Below are 12,789 nucleotides of genomic sequence, written 5' to 3'. Positions count from 1 at the left end.
TTTTCCAATTTTCACAGCTGCTACTCTCTTTTTCTTGCTCATGTAATATGACATCATCTTCTGTAGCCTTAAAAATCCCGGGAAACCCTCTTGGCAACCTTAAATTCCATTACTACCACCATTACATATGCAAACTACACGTATACCTCTTGTTTACCAACTTCGAAAAAGTGCCTTTTCTCTAATAACTTTTGTTTCTTCTTATCAACCTTCAAGATTAAAATTGTCACAGTATAATATAATGTTGTTCTGTCATATTCTAACCTCATAATACCCATAACTTTATTTTTACTACCCTAAAAACCATTTTCCAACCTATGTACCTATATTTTCAAATTTTTCTTATGTTTTTCTTTCTTTCTTTTTGTAATAAGTTTGTGAATAAACTATAATGATCTTAATAAGTAATGTGAAATATAATGATGTAATTTTATCCTTATGACCAATACATAAGCCTACAAGAGCTTCAATTGATCAAAAAACCTCCATTTTAAATTTTCTGTCCTGCTAAATCCTTCTAATAAACTGGTAAACTGCTAATTGTGAATTTTTTTAATTGATCCCATAAATTGATCACCACAACGGGTAGGCACGGAACCCAAGAGATACTTGGGTACCAGGGAGTAATGGGATGATGAGAGTTAGAGTTTTTACTCTCTCTCCGAGTCCATCACACCTATTCTTTTCCTAACACACACTCTGGAGATCATACATGTCACTCCCTTATAGATCTCAAAGTTTTAAAACCCCACCCACCTCCCAGGTTGAGAAGTTCTCATGCTTCTCAGGCGCTGTTCTAATCCTGGAGGTAAGGATTCAGGAAGGGGGTTTGCTGAGGCTACCTCCCAAGGTTCCTTACCTTTGGGACCAACCCCAAAACATAACTCTGTAGGCTTCTGACCACCTCCAGTAAGGAGTTGGTATCCAAGGTCTATGACAGCTTCTAAGAAGCCAGGAACAAACTACAATGAGTCTGTTCATACTATGTATAGTATAAACTTATAGGCTTGGGCCCTGTTGCACATGACTTGTACCACACTTCACTAAGAAATGGACCCAAGATCATCTGGCATCCAAAAATAAAACTTGAGACACCAGAGCAGCTTGTGTCATTGGGCTCTTCAATAGTGAAAAGATGAATGCATGGTTCCAGTCAATGACAATGACAATGGCATTGATCAAATGGACAATTGGGCTGGTAATTGAATTGTTTAACACTTGATGGTGTCAATTGAAAATAATTTGTCTCATTGCCCAACTATTGCAATGGTAAACAGAGAAAATACTCAAGCTATTTGACACAGCATAAAGGTAGATGGTGGAGAGGAATAGAAAACCAATGAAATGATTCAATGAGCATTTCATTATGTCATCATCTCAATTACCACTCAATTCAACTTATAACCAAAAATCAAAATTATTAAAATCAACAAGACAAATGGCCATCAAATACAAGATGAATGCATTACCATATGAAATTATCCATCAAATTTTAAATGACTTTGTATACCAACTTTGGAAAGAAGTTCAATCAAATGAAGCAAATTCTAGAAAACTTCACCACCTTACTTCATTTTATACTGAATTAATCAACTTAAGACTGATTTCTGAAACTTTGTCAAGGGCTGTTATACCATATCATTTTCATATGATCTCAATAAACACTTCAAAATATGCAAAGTTGATATCATGGATAATTGGCAAGATGAATTAATTTGACTTCAATCTGATTGTCCTGTTAGAAGACTGAATGTTGGCAAACTTTGGGAACCAGAAATAAAAACAGAGGAAGATGGTAATTTGAATTTTCCAGATCCATCAATTTACTAAATCCCCTATCAACCACTTTTCCTGTGTTAAGGTTAGCTTATATAGGTCTTTCAAAGCTTACTGATTAAATATTGTTTTGTATACTTCCACTTCCTTGGATCATCAGTATATAGCTCAGTCAGCACATTGGTGTGCAGGTCTGAGCTGTACAAAATTTCAAAAAGCTGAGGGTTGCTGAGGTTTCTACTGAGTGGAAGAAATGAAAACTTTGAAATGTTCTTTGTGCCACCAAACCCCAACCAATCTGCCCTTCTTGACATCAAGAAAACATATGTGGTGGACGCAGGACTTTACCTTGCAGGAAAAGTCATACAGACTGATTTTGTACATGTATTCTACCATTGATCAACCACAAAAGAATACCCCATTTTCAATTCTTGAGGTTACTTGTCAAGCTTTATGTCTGCCCTATAAAAGGAAGGATTGCTCTGTACAGCCTGTATTCACAATGTAAATTGAGCCGCCTTCCTTGGGAAGGTTCAATCCAAATGATTACATAACCCCTATTGTCAGCTTAAGTTCACATCCCTTGTATGTGATGATAATCATCCAGAATTGAGGGTCAACCACAAAAAACTCACAAGATACTGAGTGAATTGTATTTCTGTTTGATAAAATATGCTTGAGTAGAACAAAGAGAAGGGCTAACATCAATGCTATCCTGTGAATGAAGGTCCTGTGCATGGTGGTAGCTAAATTGCCTGCTGTTCTGATACACAAACACACCCAAACTCACACTCCAAGGCATGCAACAAATTGAAGTGGCATGCCAAACAAAAAGCACAGAAAGATTTTTGGGGGTAGGAGCTGAGCCTGAATTAGGACATACATTGATGCCTTCAAAATAGGGGGGTTTGAATTGGGGAGAAGCCTAAGCGATAGCTGTCCCTTACCTACATCAAAATGCTGCTTTGAACGTTTGAAAATTCAAGACTCTGAGAAAGTCCCAACTGAAAAGCACATTCCTAGTGTTTTCCTTTTGGAAACAGATAAACTTTGATGGGCCAAGAGGCTCAAGTACATTAAATTTGCCTTTTGCTTAACTTGAACCCCAGTGCCACTGATAACTTAAAGACAGAAATTTAAAAAAGTTCTATTGATTTCTATCTAAAATAATTGTACAAGGATACAGAACAGAGTGGTAAGAAGATTGCAAAAAGTAAACTCAATGATTATAAGAAAAAAAGATGAAGTCCATAGACTCACAGATCACCACAAATACAAAAAAAGAAGATTCAAAATTGGTCCTTTTGAGAAAAATGTAAAGTTCTAGAGGAAATTAAACCCACGAAAGAAAAAAACAACGAAAAGTAAAAACATGAAATCTAGAGAAATAAAAACATACAGCTCAAAGAATAGTGCTGAAACCCAAATGATAAGCTTTGCAGAATGAAGAAGAACGAACCCGAATCTTTTCTCTTTGAAATAGATTCTCTATAGTTGAATAATAATGCTTATTAATAATTGGATGAATCCAATTCGATTTTGATTCTAATAATTTCTTAAATGTTTTATCGAAAAATACATTTATGCATCCCAGATCGATCCCTGTGATCCATGATATCCGGAAAATTGGTCAATGATCATAAATAAAAGAGAAGGATGTTTCTCAAAAGACTCACGAATAATGGAATCTTATGTTCTCTTGATGATCTAAGTACACTTTTGTTCAAAGCAGGACTACCAATAAAAAGTACCACTGTGTTCAATCATGAAAAGGAATTAGTAAAGTAGCTTAAATGAAGCAGAATCGAAACAATTCACATACCTTCAGCATTCCAATCTTTATAAGTTTTAGATAAGAGTGAGAATACATCAGGTCTACCTAAAGGACCACGAGTATCCCAAATTAATCTTCTATCTGTTGGAATTTTATCTTCAATCAAATTCATGATTTCAGATCCATAAGTGTTTTGTAAATCAGGTCCAATCCAAATCAAAAACCAATCTGAATGTTGAATGCAAGTTGAAGCTACTGCTCCGATCCCTGATCCTGTACAGATGGCTACTCCTCTATTAAACATTCTAGAAAAGTATGGTAATCCAGCAGGCTTTGAACGATTTGAAAAAATAAAACGTAAGGCTCGATTAGTGGTGGGATGATGGGTGAGATAGAGGTTGAGGATGGGTTTCTTGTTGAGCTAACCTTCCATAGTTTGGTGTAAAGTCTAGTAGGTTGATCTAAGTTCAAACCCCCCGTAAATTCACCTTGAACAGCTGCTACGATATAATGACAATTTGAATGTTTTCCTTCACTAAGATCATCAAAGCAAAGAAAATATTAACGGATCAGAATTCATTCTATTCTTTCCCACTGAAATCTAAAGAGATTGAAGAAAAATGAACCTTATTGATCCAAAGATGTGCCATTCTTTCAAACCACCACGGGAGATTCGGGTATGAAGACCTGAAGTCAATCCACCCGGAACTTTGACCACCGTAGCTTTCTTGGAAGACTGATTGAGTTTGAAAGAAACAAAGAAATGATCCAAAGTCGAATTTAAATCAGTCCTACTGTACTCATGATATGATTTTCACAGTATTTGAAAAGCTTACCGCAAAACATTCGACATCGACATGTCGAGTTGTGATCCAAGAGGAAATGATACTGCGAATGTTCGGATACAAATCAATATTTGTATGAAACATGTCAGAGGATATTGTATTCAAGCTCTTCAGTTTAACTCACAAAAAAAGAATTGTGATCATCAACCAAAATTGAACATCGAGTATGACATCCATCATATTTTTAATTGGATTCGTCCTTGATAATAAATGTCCTAAGATTACAAAAACCAGAGTACTAATGATTCCCAACCTGAAGAAGCGTAACAGTACAAAAAACAGAAAATTAGACAATTCTAAAAGAATGTTTCAGAAATCTTAATTGGAAAGGATAAATAAAAACTTACCATCCAATAAACCGATGAATCATTTCGAACAGACTAGAAAAACGACCATAAACATCAGCACAAGAAAAATAATAGGCAAGACAAAAAAGGGTGATATTTATAGAAAGAATTAAAAACTGACTCATGTCTTTTACCACGAAATATAGGAGTAGCGGTAATACAAGTGATTAAGATACAACCGATTGATATTGATAAAAGAGTAATCACAACCGGATGAAAGTGATTTGGATTCTTTAAATGTCTATATGCAGATAATCCTAACCAAAACAATGCAGATAAACCGCAACCACTATGAAGTCCGCCTAAAAAAAAGGTGAAAAAAAAAACACCAATAATCAATTTTTGAATTCTTAGGATGATGATCACACGGGAAAACAAGAAATCCATCGGAAATGAAAACTAACCAATATGATATAAAATTCCAACGATATGTTTTCTAATCTTAATCGGAACTTTTGGACTTCTAAATGATTTAATAAAAATCCAATAAATCAATCTAATCACCCATTCGTTTCGAATTGCAATAGCAACAAAGATATTAAGAATAACTGCTAAGGAAAGATCTCTTTTAGGACCTCCAAGTGCACCAGATATGATGGAAATCACTATTGAAGCATTCACAGTCACAACCACAAGGAAAATTTGACGATAAGGCGTAAACCAAGTTAAGAAATCTAACCAATGTGATTTAAAACTATCTAAGGGAGATTTTTTCTCAACTACAGCTTTATCTGATTTAATGTTACTTGTTACTTCTTCTAATTTAACAACAACTTCTATATTTTCTACTACAGTGCTAGTTGAATCAGAAGAAGAAGAAGTAGCATGATGTTGAGAATCTAATTCTGATTGATTTTGATTTGATCCGAGTGATAGATTAGATTTAGAATTAAATTCAGCCTTATACACTATCGAACGCAGACTTGGAGGGTTCCTTAAGGTTGAGCTGGAATTGGATTGATGTAAAGTTTTAACTACAACTTTGTTTTGCGGATCTTCTTGGGTAGGAGTAATGGTAATATAGTCTTTATCGAATTGACCTGAATATTGGACTGGTTTGATTGCAAGAGAATCCATCTATGGAGATTGGCTGTAGATAATGGTGATAGATAGGTGCGAAGAGAGCTTTATATTAAGACGAGAATGATATGATTTCTGGATGAGAATGATACGCTGTTATGAATAATGATAACAACACGCAGATCAGAGAACAACAGACGCTTCTCAGAAACTAACGACACGCGCTTTGAAAACTAAAAGGATGATTGAATCTTCTAGTGTTTTTATAATGGTCAATAATGAAATAGAGGAAAGTAGACTTCTGATCGAATAAAAGAAACTGATGAAGAGAATGGATGAAGCAGATTGAGACCACATAGGTCCTTTTATATTCACATCTTTTCAACACAACCATAACGCAATCAGTGAAATCAATCAAACCGATATCCAAGATAAAGAACAGCATAGCATTGTGGTATATGGAAGAGAAAAAAAACTACACCAAGCATTGTGCTGAGAAAGGAGAGATGAGTAAAATGAATTGCCCAATCATTCACTACATGTCCAATCTAACATGCTGGTTGTCTTCTTTGATCTCACACAGCCTTCTCGTCTTGCTCTTTCTTTGATGGTGTACCCTAACCCCGACACTGAACGTTGAAAATGGTTTGAATCCCTGAGTTTTGATTTTGATTCTTATCTAGATTTCACATCTCATTCTTGATCCGCTTCTTTTAAAGAAAGCTGTGTGTTATTTTATTTTTTTTAGTATGACCTCATTCTTCCATACTAAGACATCGACTACACAACAAATATTTCCGTGAAATTTGCTTAAATGAATTCGACTAATCCTTGATGAAGAATGGATTCAAACCTATCTTCAATGAGATCGCCGTTATGATTCACGAGGTCAGTCAGCCACCAGTTTACCGTCTCATAAGTAAGCTCGGCCGGCAAACTTCACCAATGGGAAGTTCGCCGAGAAACCCAAAAGCTTAAATGGTCGATGAACTGTTTTCCGCTATCTGTGGAAAACAGCACGGTTATCTATTGGTACAGCCTTTTTCAATCGGACAGTGATTGTGTGAGTGAACACAGTGAAAAAAAATACAGGGACATCCTTCGATGAGTAATAGGGCTGATGATTTTCACCTTAACTCTAACCGTCTTTTCTTGATCTCACAGCCTACTGTCTGATCACATATGCTCACATATGTATGATTAGATTTCAAACATTTTGTTCATCTTTCATGTGTACCAATGGAAGCGAAAGAAAAGGTGTGGGTCTGTGTCAATTGGACTTCAAAATCCCAGGTATCTTCTTAATCGAACTTCAAAATCCCGGGTAAACTCTTAATAGTCTTAATCGAACTGTCGTACACTATTGTATGCGCCGAATCATCATTCAAGCTGATTTGGATCAAAAAAATGAGGCACAGTCAGTCTCACAAAGCTTGAGGAGAGTTCCAAGTCAAATCACTTGGATTTTGCGGGCCGTACTTACAAATTGAAGGTCAAGGTGGTCCAAACTTCACCTTTGGGGTGATTCCTCGTAGGATAACTTATGCAAAAGGCCCATAACAAGGCAGTGTATGTAGAGAGTTGAACACCGGGTTTCCCGAGATGTACATATCGCTGATAAGCATCTGCATAATTGTTGGATGTGGCGTGTAAGGTTGACAGATGTCACAATCAATCTCAGCTTTACTGCCGACCAGTTGATTTGAAGAAAATCTCGATTTCTTGGGAACCTGGCTGATCCGAGCTATGTAAACTCACAATGAGAAGGTTTTAGCTAGAATCGAGGTGTAAAGCCATTTATTACTTTTGCTAAAAAGGAAGCCCCGGTTGAAAAAAAATAAAAAAGAATGTAGCCCAGAATCTCACCGCAGTCACTGCGGTGGGCGTACATCAGCAGACAAGGTTTAGCAGGTGCAGCCCCGCCTCCAATCCCGGCCAATTTGATTCAGGTCCTTCAAGAGAGGCTACCACCAACCAATCAATTTCAATAGTTGTCTTCTCAATGGGGTTCCGTAAATATTCAGCTGATATCAAGGTGCTTGCTGTTTGCTACAGTCTTCAAGGACTTTCAAGATCTTTAATCCGACAGCGACTCAGCAAGCGTATTTCTCGCCGATCCTTTGGTCGATGGATTGAGCTCTACAACCTAACTCGTGCAGTCATACGCGATCCCGACACCTACGAACGCCGTGGTCGGCGCCAGCACTTGAATGCCACGGATCGCAAATTCATGGAAGAATTGGTCCTTGACCAGCCAGCACTTTTCCTTGACGAGATTCAAGAAAAGCTTTACAATGCACATGGGAAGATGCCTTCCATAAGTACCATTCATCTCGAACTTATGAGCCGTCTTATGATAAGCTTGAAGAAGGCCTGTGTCAGTAATGCTCGGAAATCCTTGATGCCAAAGTTGAAATGGATGCGCGATATGATGGGCTATCCGTCCAATTTCTTAGTGTTTACGGGTCAGTATTATTTCACTTTCTATCTCAAATATTCTGTATTGAAATCCTCTGCCTTCTCACGAGTTGCAGACGAGAGCGCAGTCTGTGGACGGGATCTGCTACGAAAACGACAGCGAAGCAAGATTGGAATACGCACTACTCGCAAGGTGCCTAAGATGCATCAAGGTCGGTATTCCCTCCTTCCAGCCATCACTTATGATGGCTTGCTGGATCTTTCAGTTCTTGAGGGGCCGGTGAATCGAAAGCGATTCGAGAAATTTTTGAAATACAGCTTAGTTCGTGATTTTACCTTTACTTCAATACCCATTGTTCCACACTGACCTCATTTCATTGTACAGCTTCCTTGCATGAATCGATTCCCAGCGGACAATAGTGTCTTAGTGCTGGACAATGCCTCGATCCATCGTGGTGGATCAATTTCTGACCTCTGTCGTAAGAGAGGTGTGTCTAATCTCATTATCCTTCCTGTGTCTTGTTTTCAATCCACTGACTCAAGCGGGACCTTTACAACTTTAGGTATTCTTCTTCGTTACTTACCACCATACTGTCCCGAGTTGAATCCAATCAGAGCAAGAGATCTGTGAGAATCCTGACTTGGACTTATTGCAAGGGACCCAAAATTCACACTCAAAGTAGAAAGTATATGCAGTGCTGCCTCCACCGTCTTCTTCATTGTTGATATTCAGTTGTGGGCTCTGTAAGATTTGGAATAGTCAAAGATGAGTATATTGGATACTGGACATTATAGGTGAAAAATAGCTTGAAAACATCACCTGAAGTTGAACAGTCCCAGAGTCCGGGGAATCAATATTGAGAACTTCATTGGCCAATGGATTGGATGGGGAGGAACAATCAAGAAAGATTGGGTTGACGTGCTGATGCTTTGATTTCATGATTGAGTTCTGAAAAAGAAAATTAGGTGGTGAGGGGATTGGCAAATTTGGGATAGGTAATGGAATGCGGCTGCTCAGGCTCCACACCCACCGCAGTGACTGCGGTGAAACACTGGGCTACATTCTTTTTTATTTTTTTTCAACCGGGGCTTCCTTTTTAGCAAAAGTAATACAAAGGGTTAGGAGATTTTTACACACAACGATTTTGACTCCTTATTGAGTGTAAATCCTGTTGTGTGTAAAAATGCACTTTCACACGGGTGAAATGCAGTTTTACACTCCTGCTTCCCCAAAACCTCGTGTGTAAAACAATCACGTGTAAAACGATGAGTGTAAAAGTGGAGTTGCACTGTCCCAATGTTGAATTTTACACGCGATATTTTGCATTCCTTATGGTAGGCAAAAAAAGTAGGGTGTAAAAATAAATTTTGGAGGCCTAAGCCCTAGTTTTGCACTCCAAGATGTTACACACAATAAGGAGTCGATATGGATGGAGCGCAAAAATCCATCAGCCGCCCCGGGACATGCAAATTTACACGCGACGAAGTGTCAAAAATTTTTGGACTTAGAACTTTTTTAAAAATTTTGGACTTAGAACTTTTTTTTGGCGCAAAATCAGGAAGACAATACGGTTCCGGGGCCCTATTTTCTCGCTCTTTGCGCTCACGTTAATGTCTCGAGCTTAGCTTATGCTGAGCAGGTGGTCCACCGCTTAATTGGCCAATGTGCATTTCCATTCAGGCCCCCATCATACATAAAACTGAGACACTAACGAAGACACAAGACAATGAGATAAAAAAACGACGACTCCTGTGCTTACCTTCACATTCATAATCATCACAAATTTGTCTAAAAAAACCGTGTGCGGAAAAGAAACATAACCAATATTACATCATTTTTTCTTTCTCCCTTTGAGCTTTGGCGAGGCCTTAGCCTTTCCCTCTACCACCAGGTCCTTTTCTTGACCACCTGTAAATCGGCCTTCCCTTTGGCCCCACATTTCTTGACCTTCGCACCTTTCTGAGGTGACGGAGAAGCCAGTGATTTCGGGCGCTTGTTAACACGCAGGCGGACACTCAACGGCCCCTTGACGTCGGCCTTCTTCGTATTTTCGGGCAGGGAGGCTGGCACTTGCTTGCTATCCTCCTCCCCCTCCTCCCTTCTCATCACAGTCGGTGGAGCGGTTGACGAGGGACCTGAAAACACCCCATATCAGTTTGAGATGAAGCGAAATGTGGAATGAGAAGTCACCTACAGTTCTCAGTTTGAAGAAATGCCTGCTTGGCTTGATCGGTTTGCGAATTAGCATAACCCATTGGTTCCTCAAGTTCATCGACGGCTGGAGACGCTACACAAAAGGGTTGCAATGGGTCAGGTTGATTGTATCACAAAGCGACACCATAAATGTGACTTGTCACTTACCAGCTGATGTAAACGCGAGCTTGGCGCTTTTAAAGGAGGTCTGACTTGCGACTGATCCGCCCATCCCCGGAGCCAAGGGAGGATCCAATGCCGGTAAGTCTGGCAAATCTTCTTCGATGTCCTCGACGTCATCCAACTCCGGTTGCAAAATGAAAGGTAAATCGCCCTGGGCATCAGGATTCTTCGCAGAGATTTTGGCGACTCCAAGATCTATCACCTTCTGTTCGCTTGACGTAGGCTTGCAAGAATATATGAGCCAACTGGTGGATGGTTGAGGCCCCGAAATTGACGAGAGATCTCGACCCAGAAGCTGAGCGCGGCCGTCGTCCTTTCGATCGTCATAGAACCACACGCCCCTAACACCATCTACGTGTCTCACCACCTTGCTCCAATAATGATGGTAACCCCAAAAACCCCTCAAAACTATTTCATACAAGACGTTGTTGAGAACCAGAGTCTCAGGCCAGTCCATCTCCGCCATGAAGCTGATCCGATCATCCTCGGTTAAACCTGCCACCCCTCGAAGGTGGAAGTAGACATTCATAGGTTGGCCAGTGAAATCCAAACGGCATCGTTCGTACAAGCGAGGGATATTGTCCACCTTGCCAACGGTCACTTCATTGTTGGAAACGTCCCCGTCCGTCGACGCAGGGTTCTGCGTATGGTCTGCGCGACAGGTCGTGCAACATCAAAGGTTGCTGGAGAAGAGACCTTCAGTACTCCAAAGGGTGATCAGCTTACCCACTTCCAAATATTGCAGATTGGCGTCATGAAAGAGATTGTTGGTAATTGCCACAGTCGCTCTAACCGAAGTTTCTTGCTCTTCATGTGAGGAAAAAGCTGTGCATTGATAGTCACGCACTAACTTGTAAGTAAATAGACGACCGGCGGATGTTGGGCGATTTCTTTGCGCAATGAGAAGATACTCCATGAATAAGTCGGCAGAACAGAAGGCGTCGGTTACGAATGAGTCCGGCGAGAGCTTTTGAACCGCGGTTTGAACTGATTTGAGACCCCGGGTTAAGACCGACTTGATGTGCGTCGATCGATGCATTTCGGCTGAGAGTCTTGACGAGTAATGGCGGATCAATTTGGAAGTGATATCCTTCCCCTTGCCCTTGGATCCCTCGATCCAAAGAGGGGAAAAGGTAGGATACAAAGCCTCCAAGGTCGATGTCTCCCAACATCAATTGAGTTTGCCGGGTTCGGTGCTTGCCGAGTAGGACTGATAAGATGAGTGGGGATCCCTGTTGACATTAGCTGAACCTGTGGGCCGGCCAAGTTTCTTCGGACAAAGCAACGCGTTGGTCGTGTCAGGCGGACGACCGTCGTTGGTTTTGGGGCGTCGTCGAGTTTGCTCTTTGGACCAACCCATCGTCTCAACGACAGATTGCCAACTATTGCCGTACTTGACTGATACGCCTCGAAGGACGCTGTTGAAGTCCCTCTTGAGGGACTCGCCGAAGAGTAACAACTGAATGAATCCTTGAATGATCGTACAGTGACCAGAACTGTGAGAAATTGAAAGGCATCGCGTCAGTACAAAATGTAAGGCATCCACATACACAAAGAGCTTACGTGAGAATATAGTATTGCCGATGCATGGACTCCTGTCCGTTAGTCGTATCCGGATACTCGTGGGGATCCTCACCTTCTGGGAGAGGAGGATCGTCCATGGGGAGCCGGACCCGGGCGCAGAACAACATGCTGTGAATGTCAGCCGTGTTCCACCAGTCGATCCAAGGCTTTGCCTTAGGAAAGAGTCGTCCGATTTGCGCAAACTTCTCGGTGAGAGTGAGGTCGCCGGCTTGGTTGGGTTCGAGGAGATCCAGAGCAAGTCGTTCAAACTCAGCCTATGTATGCAAGTGGGTCAAGATCAGCATCTAACCTCAAGCCCGTGAACCTGGTCCTACAGTTTGACTCACCAGCCGGCCCGCTGAGACCACATTCCGGTTCTTCTTGATTCGAGTAATCAACTGCCGGTAGTGTTCATGGCAGCCTTTGAGTTTGCTCAAGGCCTTGGCGGGGTCGTGTTCTTGGAAAACTTCCATGTGGGCTGTAACAAACCCTTTCTTTTTCGCGGTGGAAAAGTCCACTACCTGTTGCACAAGGAGGTCCCGCTTGTGGTAAGTCAAATCGGCGCCTTTGATCTGGCCGAGCAACGTGGTGAAGTGAGCCTTATAGTGACTTTCTTCTAAGCCCCACATCCATGTGAGTTGAATCGGAATCCAACGGTGGAGAATATTG

At 40.6% G+C, this 12,789-nt stretch overlaps 2 protein-coding genes across 2 annotated transcripts; both read right to left on the bottom strand.

Moving 5' to 3' along the window:
* Nucleotides 1-3,357: 3,357 nt before the first annotated feature.
* MELLADRAFT_110786 (uncharacterized protein) lies at nucleotides 3,358-5,819 on the bottom strand (the record flags this gene model as incomplete). Its single annotated transcript, XM_007414957.1, has 10 exons — nucleotides 3,358-3,378; nucleotides 3,453-3,529; nucleotides 3,599-3,881; nucleotides 3,977-4,085; nucleotides 4,177-4,286; nucleotides 4,387-4,438; nucleotides 4,520-4,648; nucleotides 4,743-4,775; nucleotides 4,864-5,044; nucleotides 5,147-5,819. 10 exons carry the CDS (start codon nucleotides 5,817-5,819, stop codon nucleotides 3,358-3,360), a joined length of 1,668 nt encoding a protein of 555 aa, XP_007415019.1.
* Nucleotides 5,820-10,062: 4,243 nt separating this feature from the next.
* Nucleotides 10,063-11,023, bottom strand: MELLADRAFT_66879 (uncharacterized protein; the record flags this gene model as incomplete). Its single annotated transcript, XM_007414956.1, has 4 exons — nucleotides 10,063-10,316; nucleotides 10,376-10,468; nucleotides 10,543-10,802; nucleotides 10,977-11,023. 4 exons carry the CDS (start codon nucleotides 11,021-11,023, stop codon nucleotides 10,063-10,065), a joined length of 654 nt encoding a protein of 217 aa, XP_007415018.1.
* Between the last annotated feature and the right edge of the window lie 1,766 nt (nucleotides 11,024-12,789).

The sequence above is a fragment of the Melampsora larici-populina genome, assembly GCF_000204055.1.
Source record: "Melampsora larici-populina 98AG31 unplaced genomic scaffold MELLAscaffold_47, whole genome shotgun sequence".
NCBI lineage: Eukaryota > Fungi > Basidiomycota > Pucciniomycetes > Pucciniales > Melampsoraceae > Melampsora > Melampsora laricis-populina.
Note: the sequence above shows the minus strand (reverse complement) of the source record. Positions and strands in the feature narration are given on the sequence as shown.